General features: G+C 39.0%; 1 protein-coding gene across 1 annotated transcript in view; it reads right to left on the bottom strand.

Annotated features, from left to right (window-relative positions):
• The window catches only part of foxj3 (forkhead box J3), a 348,227-nt gene that overhangs the window by 25,106 nt on the left and 300,704 nt on the right, over positions 1-22,417 (bottom strand). The window contains exons 6-7 of the mRNA XM_061888811.1: positions 17,778-17,906; positions 8,056-8,227 (exon numbers count right to left, since the gene is read on the bottom strand). Of these exons, the coding sequence (XP_061744795.1) occupies positions 8,056-8,227; positions 17,778-17,906 (301 nt within the window). The remainder of the gene's footprint in view (positions 1-8,055; positions 8,228-17,777; positions 17,907-22,417) is intronic.

Raw genomic sequence — 22,417 nt, 5'->3', positions numbered from 1 at the left:
GTTTTCAACCAGAAACTCCGCGGGATATTTAAAATTGCAATTTAATAAACTAAACCGGCCGTATTGGCATGTGTTGCAATGTTAATATTCCATCATTGATATATAAACTATCAGACTGCGTGGTAGGTAGTAGTGGGTTTCAGTAGGCCTTTAATTGCCGCAGCTTGTCTGACGAGGAGATTTCACTCTTTATGTGCACCAAAAAAATAGAATAGGTAACAACTTTGAACGAATGAAACATAGATGATAGATTAAAGGCGGAGGAGCGCTTTGAAAAGCTTAACATGAAACGCGTTTGGATTTGCGAAAGTAGGTTATGCACAGAAATGCTCAGTCGACTTTGCTCATAACCCGCTTGTCAAGCGCGCTTTGTTCATCAGTCAATCAGATTACGAGCAAAACTGCATTTTGTCCTACCGGGACTCGCTCGCTCTCGTCTGGATCCTCCGCTAGCGCCACGGTGACGGATGAAGATTCATGCCAGGGAATTACAAGGGAATTGGACTCACTTCTTCGGATGAAGAGGAGAACATTTCAGTGTTTTTTTCTTTATTATTGCATAGTAAAGTAGATTAAAAGAGTGTGTCCCTGTGTGTTTCCTAAGGTAGCTGAACATCGGCACTTTTTTCAATGCACAATTGCACCAAATTCATGATTTGTACTTCTGTGATTGAAGATACAGCTTCACTACGTCCAATTAATTGTGTGAACGCTCCAAAAGCATTCACATCTACAAACCCCGTTTCCATATGAGTTGGGAAATTGTGTTAGATGTAAATATAAACGGAATACATCCATCCATTTTTTACCGCTTATTCCCTTTTTTGGGGTCGCGGGGGGCGCTGGCGCCTATCTCAGCTACAATCGGGCGGAAGGCGGGGTACGCCCTGGACAAGTCGCCACCTCATCGCAGGGCCAACACAGATAGACAACATTCACACCCACATTCACACACTAGGGCCAATTTAGTGTTGCCAATCAACCTATCCCCAGGTGCATGTCTTTGGAAGTGGGAGGAAGCCGGAGTACAATGATTTGCAAATCATTTCCAACCCATATTCAGTTGAATATGCTACAAAGACAACATATTTGATGTTCAAACTGATACACATTTTTTTTTGTTTTGCAAATAATCATTAACTATAGAATTTGATGCCAGCAAAAGGTGACAAAGAAGTTGGGAAAGGTGGCAATAAATACTGATAAACTTGAGGAATGCTCATTAAACACTTATTTGGAACATCCCAAAGGTTAATTGGGAACAGGTGGGTGCCAAGATTGGGTATAAAAACAGCTTCCCAAAAAATGCTCAGTCTTTCACAAGAAAGGATGGGGCGAGGTACACCCCTTTGTCCACAACTGCGTGAGCAAATAGTCAAACAGTTTAAAAACAACGTTTCTCAAAGTGCAATTGCGAGAAATTTAGGGATTTCAACATCTACGGTCCATAATATCATCGAAAGGTTCAGAGAATCTGGAGAAATCACTCCACATAAGCGGCATGGCTGGAAACCGACATTGAATGACCGTGACCTTTGATCACTCAGACAGCACTGTATTAAAAACCGACATCAATCTCTAAAGGATATCACCACATGGGCTCAGGAACACTTCAGAAAACCACTGTCACTAAATACTAGGGGTGTAACGTTACGTGTATTTGTATTGAACCGTTTCGGTACGGGGGTTTTGGTTCGGTACGAGGGTGTCTCGAACGAGTTTGTAAACTAAAGTTTTAACAAGCTGCTCTACTTTCTGCCTCTGAGCAGTGAACACCCAGCTTTGTCCCGCCCACACAACCATCTGATTGGTTACATACAAAGCCAATCAGCAGTGCGTATTCAGAGCGATGTAACAGCCAATCAGCAGTGCGTATTCAGAGCGCATGTTGTCAGTGCTCCGGCGTCGAGATGAGCAGATATGTGTTTAGCAGGACATCGTACACTCCCCAAATTATAAAAAACACTTCCCAGTCACAACTATTACAAACATCACTATGAGCCCGTTGACCTTCTAGAAACTTAAACTGCAGCTCATATCGCTCATAGTTCTGGATTGAGGTGAAGGCTAATTAGCTTTTAGCGTTAGGTGAAGGCTCATTAGCTTTTAGCGTTACGTTAGCTCATTTTGCTGTGTGTGCGTGTGTGTGTTTGATAAAAGTCAACTACAGGCTTCCCAAATGCTGTAATAAATGAAGCATGATGAGTTGACTTGAAACTGTTTAATGTTGCACTTGTTATATGTAGAAGAAAGGTTCTGTCATTTTATTTAATCCAAGCAACAATTTGAGGCAGTTTAATGTGGATTAACGTGGGTAGAATTATTATAGTGTTCACAATGTTAAAAGGATAAAGCCATTGTTTACAAATTTGGTAAATAAATAACTAAAAAAATGTATATTTTGTTGTTTTCTTACTGTACCGAAAATGAACCGAACCGTGACCTCTAAACCGAGGTCCGTACCGGACCGAAATTTTTGTGTACCGTTACACCCCTAATAAATACAGTTTGTCGCTACATCTGTAAGTGCAAGTTAAAGCTCTAGTATGCAAAGCAAAAGCCTTTTATCAACAACATGTTTTCTGTGATATAGTAGATAATCTTTTATTAACCTACTGATGTACAGTCATGGTCAAAAGTTTACATACACTTGTAAAGAACATAATGTCATGACTGTCTTGAAATTCCAATAATTTCTACAACTCTTATTTTTTGTGTAATAGTGATTGGCGCACATACTTGTTGGTCACAAAAAACATTCATGAAGTTTGGTTCTTTTATGAATTTATTATGGGTCTACTGAAAATGTGATCAAATCCCAAAGCCCAAGACCCAACCTCAGGGCTGATGATTTTAGGTTGTCCTGAAGAATTTGGAAGTAATCCTCCTTTTTGTAAATCACCAGTTCCAATGGCAGCAAAACAGGCCCAGAGCATAATACTACCACCACCACGGTAGGTGTGGTGTTCCTGGGATTAAAGGCCTCAACTTTCCTCCTTCAAACATATTGCTGGGTAATGTGGCCAAACAGTTCTATTTTTGTTTCATCTGACATCACATCCGAGAGCCAGTTCTAGCTAGTGCTGCCCAAGACCAGACTTAAGACCAGGGGAGACAGGGCCTTCTCTGTGGTCGGCCCTAAGCTCTGGAACACTCTGCCCCTCCATGTTCAAACTGCTTCCGCAGTGGAGTGTTTTAAGTCTCGTCTTAAGACCCACTTTTATTCTTTGGCTTTTAACACTACGTGAGTTGTGTGGTCCTCTGTCCTCTGTTGTCCTCTGTGTTTTTTTTTAAATACACTTTGATTTCTATTTTACTGTTTTAATTGATTTTACCCTTCAAAATAGTTTTTAATCATATTTGTTTTTATATTGTTTTTGTTATATTGGTTTTATATTTATTTATTTTTTGTTTTAATTCAACCATTGGTGGAGCATAATATTGTTTTTTTAATATTGTTTTTAACATGGCTGTGCAGCACTTTGGAAACGTTATTGTTGTTTAAATGTGCTATATAAATAAAGTGGATTGGATTGGATCACATGGACAAAGATAAGACCTTCTGGAGGAAAGTTCTTGGGCGCAGTTGGGTGTTTTAACAGGAGGATGACCCAAAACACATGTCAAAAGTGGTAAAGGAATGGCTGAATCCGGCTAGAATTAAGGTTTTAGAACGGCCTTTTCCAAAGTGCTGACTTATATGTGTGGACAATGCTGAAGAAACAAATCCATGTCAGAAAAGCAACACATTTAGCTGAACTGACTGCACCAATTTTGTCAAGAGGAGTGGTCAAAAATTCAACCAGAAGCTTGTGGCTGGCTACCAAAAGCGCCTTATTGCAGTGAAACTTGCCAAGGGACATGTAAACAAATATTAACATTGCTGTACGTATACTTTTGACCCAGCAGATTTGCTGACATTTTCAGTAGACCCATAATAAATTCATAAAATAAATGTATTTTGTGACCAACAAGTATGTGCTCCAATCACTCTATCCCAAAAAACAAGAGTTGTAAAAATGATTGGAAACTCAAGACAGCCATGACATTATGTCTTTTACAAGTGTAAAGACTTTTGACAACTTTTGACCACAACTGTATGTACGGTATACATTTATGTTGGCTCTCTTGAGAGATAATTACACTTATAAAAGACAGGCCAATAGAGGGCGCACTCGTTGTTAGGTTGGCTTCTGTCTAGTCACTTGGCATGAGAAGAAGAGTGGACCCAGCCTTGTGTGTGTGCTACTAGAAGTTGAGTAAATGACAAAAAATTGTCTTCGGCATATTTTTCAGACTATAAGTCACAGTTGTTTTCATAGTTTGGCCGGGGGTGCGACTTATACTCAGGAGCGACTTATATGTGAAATTATTAACACATTACCGTAAAATATTAAATAATATTATTTTGCTCATTCACGTAAGAGACTAGACGTATAAGATTTCATGGGATTTAGCGATTAGAAGTGACAGATTGTTTGGTAAACGTATAGCATGTTCTATATGTTATAGTTATTTGAATGACTCTTACCATAATATGTTATCTTAACATACCAGAAACCTTCTCCGTTGGTTATTTATGTGTCATATAACGTACACTTATTCAGCCTGTTGTTCACTATTCTTTATTTATTTTAAATTGCCTTTCTTTGTGTTGGGTTTTATCAAATAAATTTCCCCCAAAAATGAGACTTATACTCCAGTCCGACTTATATAATTTTTTTCCCCCTTCATTATTAGGCATTTTCGGCAGGTGCGACTTATACTGCGGAGCGACTTATACTCCGAAAAATACGGTAATGAAAATTAAAAAACAATCACAAACAAAAAATACTAAAAGCTTACCTTTTTTTTAATATTTGCGTAGTATGTATATATTATTAATGCTGTAAATACAAATCTTTATAGATCTAGAAAGGGTGGTCCTAAAGAGGTAGGCAATTTTCGGAGGTCTCAAGAGTGTAAAAAATACAAGAATATTTGTGTGTGTTTGTGTGTGTCGAAGTCAACTTCACCAGAGTGAATACAGAAAGTTCACCACAAGATGTAAAGTAAACCATTGGTGAGTCTCAAAAAAACAAGAAGGCCAGATTGGAGTTTCCCCAAACATCAACAAAAGTATTAGTGGTTCTAGAACAACATCCTAAGGACACATGAGACCAAGATCAACTTGTACCAGAGTGATGGGAAGAGAAGAGTGTGAAACTGATTATGATCCAAAACATAGCACCTGGTAGTGTCATGGCGTGAGCACGTATGGCTGCCAATGGAACTATTTCACTTAGGGAATAAGCGGTAGAAAATGGATGGATGGATGGATGGATTGTTGAGGATGTGACTGCTGATAAATGCAGTAGAATGAATTCTGAAGTGTTCTGGACAACATTGTCTGCTCATTTTCAGCCAAATGCTACAGAAGTCATTGGACTGCATCACAGTGCAGATGGACAATGACCTGACGCAGACACCAAAAAAAGGTGTTTTTCAGGCAAAGAAGAGTGGAATGTCACAAAATGGCCATGTCTGAATCGGACTGATCGGACTGAAGACAAAAGAAAAAAGAAAATATCCCAAGAACAAGCAGCAACTAAAGAACGCTGCACCTGGTCATGTTCTATGCATTTCAGACTTCAGGCTTTAACGGACTAATTATTTTGTTGTTAGTATAATGTTATTTTACATTTTTGTAAACAAGCTAAAACTAATCCCATGTACATATGCTAATTAATTATTTATAGGGGTCATATTATGAGTTTTTTCTACAATTAAAACAACCCCCATGTGGTCTACATAACATGTTCTTTGGTGAACATTTCGCATAGATTTGGTTTTACAGACCATTTTCAAGCTGCTTTCTGACGCGGTTTTGTGGGTGGTCTTATTTACAGTGGGGCAAAAAAGTATTTAGTCAGCCACCGATTGTGCAAGTTCTCCCACGTAAAATGATGACAGAGGTCTGTAATTTTCATCATAGGTACACTTCAACTGTGAGAGACAGAATGTGAAAAAAAAATCCAGGAATTCACATTGTAAGAATTTTAAAGAATTTATTTGTACATTATGGTGGAAAATAAGTATTTGGTCAAAAATTAAAAGCTCTCACTGATGGAAGGAGGTTTTGGCTCAAAATCTCACGACACATGGCCCCACTCATTCTTTCCTTAACACGGATCAATCGTCCTGTCCCCTTAGCAGAAAAATAGACCCAAAGCATGATGTTTCCACCCCCATGCTTCACAGTAGGTATGGTGTTCTTAGGATGCAACTCAGTATTCTTTTTCCTCCAAACACGACGAGTTGAGTTTATACCAAAAAGTTCTATTTTGGTTTTATTTTGGTGGGTGCCATGACTGGGTATAAAAGCAGCTTCCATGAAATGCTAAGTAATTCACAAACAAGGATGGGGCGAGGGTCACCACTTTGTAAGCAAATTGTCGAACGGTTTTAGAACAATATTTCTCAACGGGCTATTGCAAGGAATTTAGGGATTTTACCATTTACGGTCCGTAAAATCATCAAAAACTTCAGAGAATCTGGAGAAATCACTACACGTAAGCGATGATATTACGGACCTTTGATCCCTCAGGCGGTATTGCATCAAAAACCGACATCAGTGTGTAAAGGATAACACCACATGGGCTCAGGAACACTTCATAAAACCACTGTCAGTAACTACAGTTGGTCGCTACATCTGTAAGTGCAAGTTAAAACTCTACTATTCAAAGCAAATTGTAAGCAAATTGTCGAACAGTTTTAGAACAACATTTCTCAACGAGCTATTGCAAGGAATTTAGGGATTTTACCATTTACGGTCCGTAAAATCATCAAAAAGTTCAGAGAATCTGGAGAAATCACTACACGTAAGCGATGATATTACGGACCTTTGATCCCTCAGGCGGTATTGCATCAAAAACCGACATCAGTGTGTAAAGGATATCACCACATGGGCTCAGGAACACTTCATAAAACCACTGTCAGTAACTACAGTTGGTCGCTACATCTGTAAGTGCAAGTTAAAACTCTACTATTCAAAGCAAATTGTAAGCAAATTGTCGAACAGTCTTAGAACAACATTTCTCAACGAGCTATTGCAAGGAATTTAGGGATTTTACCATCTACGGTCCGTAAAATTATCAAAAGGTTCAGAGAATCTGGAGAAATCACTGCACGATGGTTGCTGTTGGTTGCTACATCTGTAAGTGCAAGTTAAAACTCTACTATTCAAAGCAAAAGCCCTTTATCAACAACACCCAGGAACGCCGCTGGCTTTGATGGGCCCGAGATTATCTAAGATGGACTGCTGCAAAGTGGAAAAGTGTTTTGTGGTCTGACGAGTCCACATTTCAAATTATGTTTGGAAACTGTGGACGTGGTATCCTCCGGAACAAAGAGGAAAATAACCATCCGGATTGTTAAAGGCGCAAAGTTGAAAAGCCAGCATCTGTGATGGTATGGGGGTGTATTAGTGCCCAAGGCATGGGTAACTTACACATATGTAAAGACACCATTAATGCTGAATGGTTCATACAGGTTTTGGAGCAACATATGTTGTCATCCAAGCAACGTTATCATGGACGCCCCTGCTTATTTCAGCAAAACAATGCCAAACCACGTGTTACAACAGCATGGCTTCGTAGTAAAAGAGTGTGGGTACTTTCCTGGCCCGCTTGCAGTCCAGACCTGTCTCCCATCGAAAATGTGTGGCGCATTATGAAGCGTAAAATACGACAACAAGACCCCAGATGTTGAACAACTTAAGCTATACATCGAGCAAGAATGGTAAAGAATTCCACTTTCAAAGCTTCAACAATTAGTTTCCTCAGTTCCCAAACGTTTATTGAGTGTTGTTACAAGAAAAGGTGATGTAACACAGTGGTGGAGCCAAATATGATTCAGTATGTGCTGAGAGTCTTCCAACCCAAGCAGACTAAGAATTAAAGTACATTTAAATGTGAACGTTTTAAAGACTAAAAAAACCACTGAGTAAATGTTAGTAAGAACACTAGAAGAGTTACCGCATGTCCAACTGTTAAGAACAAAGTTTTACAGACTCACCTTGTTGGCTGAAGGACTGCTCAAAGACAGACTTGTAAAGGCTGCGGAAGGAGGCACTGAGATCTTCAAATTCAGAGAACATGAGCTGTTTGTCCCTGTCTGGCATGTTGTACTGGGATGGCGGCTGCTGGAGGCTCATAGACTGGGACACGGGTTCGGGGTGACTGGTCACCTAAGGGACAGGGGCAAAAAAAAATAAAAAAAACTCATTCAGAGTGCAAAATGATATTGCGTTAAATGATTAATTTGTGAAAGTAAACAACAAGCATAAGCTAAAGTTTTGCTACACTGAATACACGCAGTCCGCCGGGGACGACGCATACCACGGTCGGCGCATTATAATGATGAAACACTCGCATATATAATACATCAACTTTTTCCGAAAGATACTTGCACACTCGTGTGGTCACGAGAAGTACCAGAAGCAGACATCCAAAGGAATATTGAACGGAAAGTGTTGATTCTTTAAAAAAAAATAAAAACTTGGGAAAGTCACAATTAAATTCATGGAGGAAGATGCAGGATGCTGTGAATGTATCATTTTTGGCCAATAACCAGGGGAATCATCCATGATTGCCTGAAATGTAAAAGTATGAAAAGAATGGAAAAAACAAGTTGTCTTTATATGCTTAGTTGTGTTTCATTGCATCCATTAGTTTTGTCCCGATCCCAATATTTGTACCGGTACCGAAATGTATTTCGATACTTTTCGGTGCTTTTCTTAATAAAGGGGACCACAAAACATTGCATTATTGTCCCAAAACCAATATTTTGGTACCGCTACCAAAATTATTTTGATACTTTTTGGTACTTTGATACTTTTCTAAATAAAGGGGACCACCAAAAGTTGCATTATTGGCTTTATTTTAACAAAAAATCTTAGGGTACATTAAACATGTTTCTTATTGCAAGTTTGTCTTTAAATAAAATAGTGAACATACGAGACAACTTGTCTTTTAGTATTAAGTAAGCAAACAAAGGCTCCTAATTAGTCTGCTGACATATGCAGTAACATATTGTGTCATTTCTAATTTTATTACTTTGTCAAAATTAAGGACAAGTGGTAGAAAATGAATTATCCATCTTCTTGATCATTTACTGTTAAAATCTGCTTACTTTCTCTTTTAACATGTTCTATCTACACTTCTGTTAAAATATAATAATCATTTATTCCTCTGTTGTTTGGAAACCTTACATTAGTTTTGGATGATACCACAAATTTGGGTATCAATCCGATACCAAGTAGTTACAGGATCATACACTGGTCATATTCATATAGTGGGGTGGCATAGCTCTGTTGGTAGAGTGGCCGTGTCAGCAACTTGAGGGTTGCAGGTTCGATTCCCGCTTCCGCCATCCTAGTCACTGCCGTTGTGTCCTTGGGCAAGACACAATACCCACCTGCTCCCAGTGCCACCCACACTGGTTTAAATGTAACTTAGATATTGGGTTTCACTATGTAAAGCGCTTTGAGTCACTCGAGAAAAGCGCTATATAAATATAATTCACTATTCAAAGTCTGCATGTGTTCAGGGACATATTTCCTGAGATTATATACATAATATGAATAAAAACTAAAAACGAAAGACGACGTTGTGTTGCCAAAAAATAATTAACGTAATCATGGCAGTATCGACGAGATAGGCTACTGTACTTGGTATCATTACAATGGCATTTGTTTACATTTTGACGCCGGTGCGATACGGTGTGTAGTGAAGCATGTTTAGCTATTCGGACCGGTACTTTTTAGAGGCGGTATAGTACCAAAAATTATTCATTAGTATCGTGGTACTGTACTAATGCCGTACAACCCCAGTTTGCATGTAAAAATCTCTCGATGCTAAATAGGCAACCCGCGGCTCTAACGGCTCTTTAGCGCCGCCCTAGTGGCTCTCTGGAGCTTTTTTGATAAATGTATGAAAAAAGGAAAAAGATGAGGGGGAAAAAAATATATTTTTTGTTTTAATAATGTTTCTGTCGGAGGACAAACATGACACAAACCTCCCTAATTGTTATAAAGCACACTGTTTTTTTTAAACATGCTTCACCGATTTGCATGAATGCACAAATGTGACTTTTGTTGATGTTATGATCTTGTGTGGAGTGCAAATCAGGCATATATGATCACTGCATGACTGCAAGCTAATCGATGCTAACATGCTATTTAGGCTAGCTGTATGTACATATTGCATCATTATGCCTCATTTGTAGCTATATTTGAGCTCATTTAGTTTCCTTTAAGTCTTCATAATTCAATTTATATTTCATGACACTATCTGTATGTAATATGGCTTTTAATTTTTTGCGGCTCCAGACATATTTGTTTTTGTATTTTTGGTCCAATATGGCTCTTTCAACATTTTAGGTTGCCGACCCCTGAGTTAGGTCATCTTTTAAAGAGTAAAAAATATTTTCTTATATTTGGATGAATATGGTAGTTTTAAGTAGTCTGCGAACTAACAACAATGGAAAATATGGAAAATACTTTGTGTTGGTATTAGTTTAAAGCAGGGGCAGGGGTCACCAACCTTTTTGAAACCAAGAGCTACTTCTTGGGTACTAATTAATATGAAGGGCTACCGGTTTGATACACACTTAAATTGCCAAACATAGCCAATTTGCTCAATTTACCTTTAATAAATACATCTATAATATATCTATATTTATATATATATATATATATATATATATATATATATATATATATATATATATACATATACATAAAAATGGGTATTTCTGTCTGTCATTCCGTCGTACATTTTTTTTCCTTTTACCGAAGATTTTTTTGTAGAGAATAAATGATGAAAAAAACACTTAATTGAACAGTTTAAAAGAGGAGAAAACACGAAAAAAATGAAAATAAAATTTTGAAACATAGTTTATCTTCAATTTTGACTCTTTAAAATTCAAAATTCAACCGAAAAACATGAAGAGAGAAACTAGCTAATTCGAATCATTTTGAAAAAACTAAAAAAATAATTAATGGAACATCATTAGTAATTTTTCATGATTAAGATTAATTTTAGAATTTTGATGACATGTTTTGGATAGGTTAAAATCCAATCTGCACTTTGTTAGAATATATAAAAAATTGGACCAAGCTATATTTCTAACAAAGACAAATCATTATTTCTTCTAGATTTTCCAGAACAAAAATTTTAAAAGAAATTCAAAAGACTTTGAAATAAGATTTATATTTTATTCTACAGATTTTCTAGATTTGCCAGAATAATTCTTATTTTATTTTAATCATATTAAGTTTGAAGAAATATTTCACAAATATTATTTGTGGAAAAAACAGAAGCTAAATTAAGAATTAAATCAAAATGTATTTATTATTCTTTACAATAAAAAAAAAAATACTTGAGCATTGATTTAAATTGTCAGAAAAGAAGAGGAAGGAATTTAAAAGGCAAAAAGGTATATGTGTTTAAAAATCCTAAAATCATTTTTAAGGTTGTATTTTTTCTCTAAAATTGTCTTTCTGAAAGTTATAAGACGTAAAGTAAAAAAATAGATGAATTTATTTAAGCAAGTGAAGACCAAGTCTTTAAAATATTTTCTTCGATTTTCAAATTCTATTTGAGTTTTGTCTCTTTTAGAATTAAAAATGTCGAGCAAAGCGAGACCAGCTTGCTAGTAAATGAATACAATTTAAAAAATAGAGGCAGCTCACTGGTAAGTGCTGCTATTTGAGCTATTTTTAGAACAGGCCAGCGGGCGACTCATCTGGTCCTTACGGGCTACCTGGTGCCCGCGGGCACCGTGTTGGTGACCCCTGGCTTAAATGCAATACTGCTAACTCCTAAAATATAAACATGGCGATCTACACATTACCGCTGCCTTTTTGTGATTGGTGGAGGTAAATAATTGCACCAACAATCTGGGTCAGTGCTTGCTGCTTTGGCTCGCGCACGCACGCCCGCATTATGAGGTTGACACAAAAGCCAATGCTCAGGTGGCCAAACAAAATGTATTTAAAACAAAAATCAATAGCAATAGCTCGCACAAATAAGCCGCCGTTTTATCCGTGCACTCGTGTGGGCAGCTCGTGTTACGGGTGCCCGGCAGCAATGACTTTCAATGTAAGGTATTCATCATCGCAAGGGTTCACCGTAAAAAGCAAAAGCCAGACTTGACCTCATCGTCCACTGTGGGCTACCGTTAACATTAAAGGGGTGGCTTTTTTGTTGTTGTTGTCGTTGCTGTTGACGGGAACATCTTCTTCTCTCTGAAGATGTGGGCAGACCGCTCGCAGTCTGGCTGGGATAAGAGGCGATAATAAAGCCAGGAGTGTTTACTGCTGGAGCGAGCCAGCGAGCGATGCACATCCATCAGGCTGAGCCGATCGATGGCCGGGCGCCTGGAGCAAGGGAGCACTCGAGGATGCGGGAGGACCGCACCAAAGCGAGGGGGCATCTCTGGTGGGAGGGCATCAGAAGAAAAGCTGTTTCTTTGTCTGGCTTCCCCACACATGCATCTCTCAGCTTCCCCTTAACCCGGCTTCCTGATGTGGTGCTCTGGAGCGTGTCCACCCTCAACCTCAGTCCACTCCCTGCTTCTTTGAAGGGAGCCTCCCGAGGCCTTCCTACTGGAATGTGGGATGCAGTCCACGCTCAATGAATGCGAGTAGTTCCTTCCAGTTTTCCTAGCATATGATACAACCAAGAGGAATCTAGCCCGAGACATCAGTCGTGCAGTTGCGGACTGACTCCCGACTGATTCTACGACAGCTGAAAGGAGACAAGATTCCCTTAAAGGGGAACATCATCACAATTTCTGAAGGGTTAAAACCAATAAAAATCAGTTCCCAGTAGAGATGCGCGGTTTGCGGTCTCATCCGCGGATAAACCGCGGGTCGGGCTGGTGACATGACGAAAAAATAGATTTTAATTAGATTTGGGCGGGTGGCGGATGAACCATCCGGAAATATTTGATATGCATGTTTTCCTAGCATATGATACAACCAAGAGGAATCTAGCCCGAGACATCAGTCGTGCAGTTGCGGACTGACTCCCGACTGATTCTACGACAGCTGAAAGGAGACAAGATTCCCTTAAAGGGGAACATCATCACAATTTCTGAAGGGTTAAAACCAATAAAAATCAGTTCCCAGTAGAGATCTGCGGTTTGCGGTTTATTCGCGTAGTCCGCGGATAAACCGCGGGTCGGGCGGGTGACATGACGAAAAAATTGATTTTAATTAGATTCGGGCGGGTGGCGGATGAACCATCCGGAAATATTTGATATGCATGTTTTCCTAGCATATGATACAACCAAGAGGAATCTAGCCTGAGACATCAGTCGTGCAGTTGCGGACTGACTCCCGACTGATTCTACGACAGCTGAAAGGAGACAAGATTCCCTTAAAGGGGAACATCATCACAATTTCTGAAGGGTTAAAACCAATAAAAATCAGTTCCCAGTAGAGATGCGCGGTTTGCGGTCTCGTCCGCGGATAAACCGCGGGTCGGGCGGGTGACATGACGAAAAAATAGATTTTAATTAGATCCGGGCGGGTGGCGGATGGACCATCCGGAAATATTTGATATGCATGGTTCTGTGATCGGTATCCTTTGCCATTCAAAATGCAATCTAAGACCCGTGTCATAAAGTGAAGAAGACAATAAGAGACGCTATTATTCTACAGAATGACTGCTGGCAGTCACCCAGATAATAAGTATTAGGGCGTGCTATGAAGCCATCGGCTTTGTCGCCTACTACAACATGTATGATCTGCTTGTCAGTCCAGCATCATGTTGTGTGTGGCTTCTGCGTCGACACGCACACGACTGCAAGGCATACTGGGTGACACAGAGTACACTAATGGTTGTGATCTAAACAATTTTAATACTCTTAGTAATATGCGCCACGCTGTGAAGCCACACCAATTGAGAACGACAAACACATTTCGGGAGAACATCCTCACAGTAACACAACATAAACGCAACACAACAAATACCCCTAATCCTTTGTATTCATACCCCTAATCCTTTGTATTCATGACGCTAACCCTAAGCCCCGTAAAAGATGGGAAAAATGTAAAAGCTGGGGGAAAATTAGTAAAAAAAATACAACTTAGACTGGGCTCCTTAGAGTGAGTGGGGAAAAAACCTCAATAGAAAGGCACATATACATATTACAACATACATCTCGAAACTTGCAACAGAGGGGAGGGAGTGGGGGGCTACGGTGGCAGGCTGCAGCTCCTCTGGCACTGCCCAGTCGTCCATCACCCCTTAAAGGGGAACATTATCACCAGACCTATGTAAGCGTCAATATATACCTTGATGTTGCAGAAAAAAGACCATATATTTTTTTAACATCTAAAATGGTGAATTTGGCGATTTAACGCCTTTCAATTGATAGCCTGTCGAGCGATGACCTTTCACCTGTGACGTCACAACATGAAACAATCCGCCATTTTCTCAATCTTATTACTCGCACCAAGTCAAATCAGCTCTGTGTTTTTTCCGATACCCACACAAGAATGTGTGGATATCCTGCGACACTCAAAGGAGATGCATTTCCAACGATAAAGTCAACGAAATCTGCAATATCGGAAAATAAACTACCACTGAATCTGCCCGAGTGCGAGCTATTCAGGGACGACGGCAGTCTCTTACCGCAGACCAGCGAGGTAAACCCCCTGGATATGATTTATGCCACTTCTTTTTCTGTCTCATTTTGTCCACCAAACTTTTAACGTTGTGCATGAATGCACAAAGGTGAGTTTTGTTGATGTTATTGACTTATGTAGAATGTGCTAATCAGACATATTTGGTCACGGCATGACTTCAAGCTAATCGATGCTAACATGCTATTTAGGCTAGCTGTATGTACATATTGCATCATTATGCCTCATTTGTAGCTATATTTGCATTCAGCCTTTCCCTCCACCCACATTTAATGCCAAACAAACACATACCAATCGTTGGTTAGAAGGCAATCGCCAAATTCGTCCTCGCTTCCTCCCGTGCCGCTGTCTGTCGTGATATGGCTCAATAGCTTCAGTTTCTTCTTCTATTTCGTTTTGGCTACCTGTCTCCACACTCCAACCATTCGTTTCAATACATGCGTAATCTGTTGAATCACTTACGGCGCTGAAATCCGAGTCTGAATCCGAGCTAATATCGCTATACCTTCCTGTGCTATCCGCCGTGTTTGTTTCTGTGTGATCACGCTGTGACGTCACAGGATAATGGACGGGTGGATATAATGACATTTAAAATTAGACACTTTGAAGCCGTTTTTCTGGATATTGCGTGATGGGTAAAATTTAGAGAAAGACTTCAAAAAATAAAATAAGTCACTGGGAACTGATTTTTATTGGTTTTAACCCTTCAGATATTGTGATAATGTTCCCCTTTAAGGGATTTGCGTATGTCTGAGCCCCTCTGCCTCATCTCTTGCTGCCAAGCAATTGTATTGTTTTTTGCGGCCTGATGAAAAAAGAACATTTAATGCTTCATGGACGGATGAATTTGCTTTCATTGATGACAAGATTGTTCTTTTCCCTTTTTAAGTCAAATGAAATATGCCGGAGTTGTATGCCTTCAGAATATTGTCGCGACTTGATTTATTCCAAATTCATTAATTAAGGGAAGGAATCGAACAGAGTTTGCGGCTGTAGTTGGTTTTTATTTGGGGGGAAAATGGGCTCAAATGGCTCTTTGTATGCTGAAGGTTGCCGAACCCTGGTCTAAGGCTATGTCTACACTAAGCCGGATAATTATTTAGCCTAATTCCCGTTTTACCCACATTAAACCAGCATTTAAAGGGGAACATTATCACCAGACCTATGTAAGCGTCAATATATACCTTGATGGTGCAGAAAAAAGACCATATATTTTTTTAACTGATTTCCGAACTCTAAATGGGTGAATTTTGGCGAATTAAACGCCTTTCTGTTTATCGCTCTGGATGTGATGACGTCAGAATGTGACGTCGCCGAGGTAATACAGCCGCCATTTTCATTTTCAACACATTGTAAACATTGGGTCTCAGCTCTGGTATTTTCCGTTTTTTCAACTATTTTTTGGAACCTTGGAGACATCATGCCTCGTCGGTGTGTTGTCGGAGGGTGTAACAACACTAACAGGGAGGGATTCAAGTTGCACCACTGGCCCGAAGATGCGAAAGAGTCTGCCGCCAGACCCCCATTGAATGTACCAAAGTGTCTCCACATTTTACCGGCGATGACAGACATGGCACAGAGATGTATGGATAACCTGCAGATGCATTTGCAACAATAAAGTCAACGAAATCACAAAGGTGAGTTTTGTTGATGTTGACTTATGTGCTAATCAGACATATTTGGTTGCGGCGTGAATGCCAGCTAATCGATGCTAACATGCTACACTAATAGACGCTAACAGGCTATTTACCGGCGGTGCTAAAGCAGACATGGCACAGAGATGTATGGATAACCTGCACATGCATTTGCAACTATAAAGTCAACAAAATCACAAAGGTGAGTTTTGTTGATGTTGACTGCCAGCTAATCGATGCTAACATGCTACGCTAATCGATGCTAACATGCTATTTACCGGGGGTGCTAAAGCAGACATGGCACAGAGATGTATGGATAACCTGCAGATGCATTTGCAACTATATTACGTTCCCTTCCACCCACATTTAATGCGAACAAAACACTTACCAATCGAAGGATTTAAGTTGCTCCAGTGTCACAAGATGCGAAAGTCCTGATCGTTTGTTCCGCACATTTTACCGGCGATGCTAACGCAGCTATTCGGCCATGCTATGGCTATGAATAGCGTCAATAGCTTTTCGCTCAATAGCTTCAGTTTCTTCTTCAATACTTTCATACTCCAACCATCCGTTTCAATATATGCGTAATTTGTTGAATCGCTTAAGCCGCTTAAATCTGAGTCTGAATCCGAGCTAATGTCGCTATATCTTGCTGTGGTATTCGCCATTGTTTGTTTACATTGGCAGCACTGTATGACGTCACAGGGAAATGGATACTCGCACCGCAAATAGCGAAAATCAAGCACTTTAAAGCTTTTTTTAGGGATATTCAGAGACCGGTAAAATTTTGAAAAAAATTTCAAAAAATTCAACAAGCCACCGGGAACTGATTTTTATTGTTTTCAACCCTTTTGAAATTGTGATAATGTTCCCCTTTAAAGCACCCCTCCTCGGACAATTTTTTACACGGGAAAGTGTGCCTTCTATTTCTTGAATCTCAGGCTCTTAGCCTTGTTTGGACTCATTGATCGTTTACAAAGAGGGTTCGGAAAGGCCCACATATGCGGTCCTCTCCAAGGTTTCTCATAGTCATCATAGTCAGTGTCACCGACGTCCCACTGGGGTGAGTTTTTCCTTGCCCTTATGTGGGCTCTGTACCGAGGATGTCGTTGTGGTTTGTGCAGCCCTTTGAGACTCTTGTGATTTAGGGCTATATAAATAAACATTGATTGATTGATTGATTTTTGGTCTTGAAAAAAGAGGAGTCATCTTATATTCAGGTTTTTCTTATCCATGGTATTATGTGAGTGAATGAAACTATTATTATCTAACAATATTGGAGATTTTTGGATAAAGTCTGCTGGTGTTCTGGTCATTCTGAAGCTCATTCCTGATCCCTTGCAGAACGTTTTTCCATTTGCAAAAACCAATGTAATGAGAACGTTTCCCAGCAATATTCCAGATGTGATGTATTAGTAGCTAGAGTAGTGGTTCTGTCCCAGTCTTACCGGAGTGTAGCTGTGCACGCTGCCCACACTGTTGAGATTGACGGAGGCCAGACTCTGATCTGACAGGCTGTTGTTAAGGCTGCTTCTCGGACTGTCGCTCCCTTCCTGGTCTGTGTTGTAGAGCGCCACCTGTAGCACAGACATGCACACTTTGTTAGTTTATTCTTTATTTCTGTTAATGGTGGAATCCTGGAGACATTCCTATGAGATTATGGGTATGAGATTTACTAAATTAATTTACTCTGGTGTTAGTGTGTTCTTGTATTTCTTCCCTTCTTGAGACATCAACAAGGAAAAGTACCTTCCATATGAGGACCGGTGAACAAGTTAGGACCGAAATTCTGGTCCAGTTACGGAAAACCATTGCATTTATTAGAGCAGTGGTTCTCAACCTTTTTCCAGTGATGTACCCCCTGTGAACATTTTTTTAAATTCAAGTACCCCCTAATCAGAGCAAAGCATTTTTGGTTGAAAAAAAAGAGATAAAGAAGTAAAATACAGCACTATGTCATTAGTTTCTGATTTATTAAATTGTTTAACAGTGCAAAATATTGCTCATTTGTCGTGGTTTTTCTTGAACTATTTGGAAAAAAATATATAAAATAACAAAAAACTTGTTGAAAAATAAACAAGTGATTCAATCATAAATAAAGATTTCTACACATAAAAGTAATCATCAACTTAAAGTGCCCTCTTTGGGGATTGTAATAGAGATCCATCTGGATTCATGAACTTAATTCTAAACATGTCTTCACAAAAAGATAAATCTTTAACGTCTAACATGTCCACAAAAAATCTAGCTGTCAACACTGAATATTGCATTGTTGTATTTTTTTTTCACAGTTTATGAACTTACATTCATATTATTCAATAAATATACATTCAAAGTATTTTTGAATTGTTGCTATTTTTAGAAATATTTTTTTAAAAAGCTCACGTACCCCTTGGCATACCTTCAAGTACCCCCAGGGGTACGCATACCCCCATTTGAGAACCACTGTATTAGAGAACCAAATACTAGAGTCCGTGAACATTGCTCCAAAGTCAGGATTCTTGTTGATTAAATGTGCATACAAAAGTAAACATTGACAGGTGCAAAGGCAGCAATGTATGATAAAACAAGACGGCAGCTAAAGCAGGACTTCCCTATTCATCCCCGAAAAAATCTTGATTTTACGAGCTCTGGTGCTGACATAAGACAACCCAGATTCTATAAGTGACCATAGGATGAACAAATAAATTACGCTACTAAGACCATAGTGGCCATTAACAGTTGGCTTCTAGAGCTGGGTTGAACAAAATGCGGCAGAGGGGCTACCTGTGGTCCGTGACTCCTTTGTCATCGGCCTTAAGCCCGTTACAAAAAACAAAAAAATAATATCTCATTTGCACCCTTGGTGGTGAAATCTATCAAAATTAGGGTGGTCTTAAAAAGGAGGGATTCTTTAAATTGACCGTGTGTCGGTTTTAAAAGTGCTCCACCTCTGGTCAACATATGAAATAACAAGTGTGTGTAAAAGATATAAATGCGCCCGCTTTGGCCAAAATTAATTAAAAAAAATAAAATAAATATGTATATAGAGACATAATGTAGTAACTTGAAGTAAATAATGAAGATTAAAAAACAATTACAAACAAAAAATTCACAAACTATAAATGAACTAAAAGCAGTCTTTTTCTCACAATGTGTCGACTTTTTTCTTATAAAATTGGGAATCATTTCTCGTATTATTTCTGTAATATTGCAATATTTACTTGTAAAATTATTACTTTATATAAAAATTATTCCTTTTCATCGCAAAATGGTGACATTTGTCACATGAAATTTTGACTTTTATCACAATATTGCCAATTTTTTTTGTTGTTCTTGTAAAATAGTGACATTTTTTGAGTGAAATTATGACTTTTGTCATAATGTTCTTGTAAAATTGCGACTGTTATTGAGTAAAATTCTAACTTTTATCAAAATATCACACTAATGCTTAGTTTTTCTTGTCAAACTTTGACTTGAGTTGAGTATAAACACGACATTTATTATAATACCGCCAAAATTCCAAGTTTTTCTTGTAAAATTGTGACCTTTTTTTGGTGAAATTCCAACTCATTTTTTACAACAATCTTTCTTTATATTTGCATAGTATGTATATATTATTCATGTTGTAAATACACATCTTTATATATCTAGAAAGGGTGCTCCTAAAGAGGTAGGCATTTTTCTCAGGTCTCAAGAAGGTAACAAATAAAATAACGTGTGTGTGTGTGTGTGTGTGTGTGTGTCGGAAACACAATGTCATAACAGCAGAGTACTTTCACTTTCCTTTATTGGCAGTGAGAGACAGAGACGAGTCGTTCAGGGAGGAAAAAAGGGGGTCTCAAGACAACGGAGACATTCCCATCAGTAAAGGTCACATGCGTGGCGATGTCGACCACATCTGCTCACCGACCGCAAATACGTACGAGACGGCCAAACAAAGGATTTTCAGGAGTTTCTGCTGACGTTGACCTTTTCAATAGAGCAGCCAAAGCACTTGTAGGATGACAATCTTAATTAGTTCCCTAAAAAGCAACTACTTTTTTACAGTAAATCTTCTCACAGGACAATACTGTAGAAATGTAATTCGGACATTCTTTAGGGTAGTCTGTGTTAAGTTGGTATTGCAGAACACATTTTTTATATTACTTTTTAATTAAATGAGTCATGGCAGGTTGATAACAATACCAAAAAAATCCGTAGTTCATACCGATACTTATGAATTTTCACGATTCTTAATGTGTATTTGATAGCAAAAAAATCATTAATGTACTTGATTGGGGGGAAAATGGGATCCTTTTTTTTTTTCTTCTTTGTCATGAAAAAGGGACATTTTTGTTATGAAAAAGGGAGGTTTTTGTGGTTGGTGCACTAATTGTAAGTGTATATTGTGTTTTTTATGTTGATTTAATTAAAAACAAAAGTATTTTTATTTTTTTAATAAAAATTAATAAAAAATTCTTCTGCCACAGCCCGGTACCAGGCCGCGGCCCGGTGGTTGGGGACCCCTGTTTTAAAGTGGCAAGTAATTAAGAACACTGCAATTTTTTTGGGGTCATGAAAAAGGTAGTTTTTTGGGGTTGGTGCACTAATTGTAAGTGTATCTTGTGTTTTTTATGTTGATTTAATAAAAAAATAATAATAATAAATAATAAACATTTTTTTTATAAAAAATTCTTCTGCCAATCGAGCCGCGGCCCGGTGGTTGGGGACCACCGATGTACATACTATGAAAGCTTATACGCCACAGCGTCAATTCCAATGCTTCAACAATCGCTATTTCTTTGGAATCAAAACATATATTACATATAACCTTGTGGTGGGCGTGGCCTGCGCACCTGCAGGGAAGCAGGGTGTGGTAGGGCCGGCTTGGAGGTTGGCGACAGGTGAGTGGATGACACAGCTGAAAGTGTTCATCTAATCACCTGTCGTTCTGTTAAAGGGGAACATTATAACCAGACCTATGTAAGCGTCAATATATACCTTGATGGTGCAGAAAAAAGACCATATATTTTTTTTAACCGATTTCCGAACTCTAAATGGGTGAATTTTGGCGAATTAAACGCCTTTCTGTTTATCGCTCTTTTTGCGATGATGTCAGAACATGACGTCTCCGAGGTAATACAGCCGCCATTTTAATTTTCAACACATTGCAAAGACCGGGTCTCAGCTCTGTTATTTTCCGTTTTTTCGACTATTTTTTGGAACTTTGGAGACATCATGCCTCGACGGTGTGTTGTCGGAGGTTGTAACAACACTAACAGGGAGGGATTCAAGTTGCACCACTGGCCCAAAGATGCGAAAGTGTCTGCCGCCAGACCCCCATTGAATGTGCCAAAGTCTCTCCACCTTTTACCGGCGATGACAGACATGGCACAGAGATGTATGGATAACCTGCAGATGCATTTAAATGATAAATGGGTTGTACTTGTATAGCGCTTTTCTACCTTCAAGGTACTCAAAGAGCTTTGACACTACTTCCACATTTACCCATTCACACACACATTCACACACTGATGGAGGGAGCTGCCATGCAAGGCGCCAACCAGCACCCAACAGGAGCAAGGGTGAAGTGTCTTGCTCAGGACACAACGGACGTGACAATAAAGTCAACAATAAAGTCAACGGACGAGACAATAAAGTCAACAATAAAGTCAACGAAATCACAAAGGTGAGTTTTGTTGATGTTGACTTATGTGCTAATCAGACATATTTGGTTGCGGCGTGACTGCCAGCTAATCGATGCTAACATGCTACGCTAATCGATGCTAACATGCTATTTACCGGCGGTGCTAAAGCAGACATGGCACAGAGATGTATGGATAACCTGCAGATGCATTTGCAACTATATTATGTTTCCTTCCACCCACATTTTATGCGAAAAAAACACTTACCAATCGAAGGATTTAAGTTGCTCCAGCGTCACAAGATGCAAAAATCCTGATCGTTTGGTCCGCACATTTTACCGGTGATGCTAACGCAGCTATTCGGCCATGCTAGGGCTATGAATAGCGTCAATAGCTTCAGTTTCTTCTTCAATACTTTCATACTCCAACCATCCGTTTCAACACATGCGTAATCTGTTGAATCGCTTAAACCGCTGAAATCC

Source organism: Nerophis ophidion, linkage group LG02, assembly GCF_033978795.1.
Source record: "Nerophis ophidion isolate RoL-2023_Sa linkage group LG02, RoL_Noph_v1.0, whole genome shotgun sequence".
Classification (NCBI taxonomy): domain Eukaryota; kingdom Metazoa; phylum Chordata; class Actinopteri; order Syngnathiformes; family Syngnathidae; genus Nerophis; species Nerophis ophidion.
Note: the sequence above shows the minus strand (reverse complement) of the source record. Positions and strands in the feature narration are given on the sequence as shown.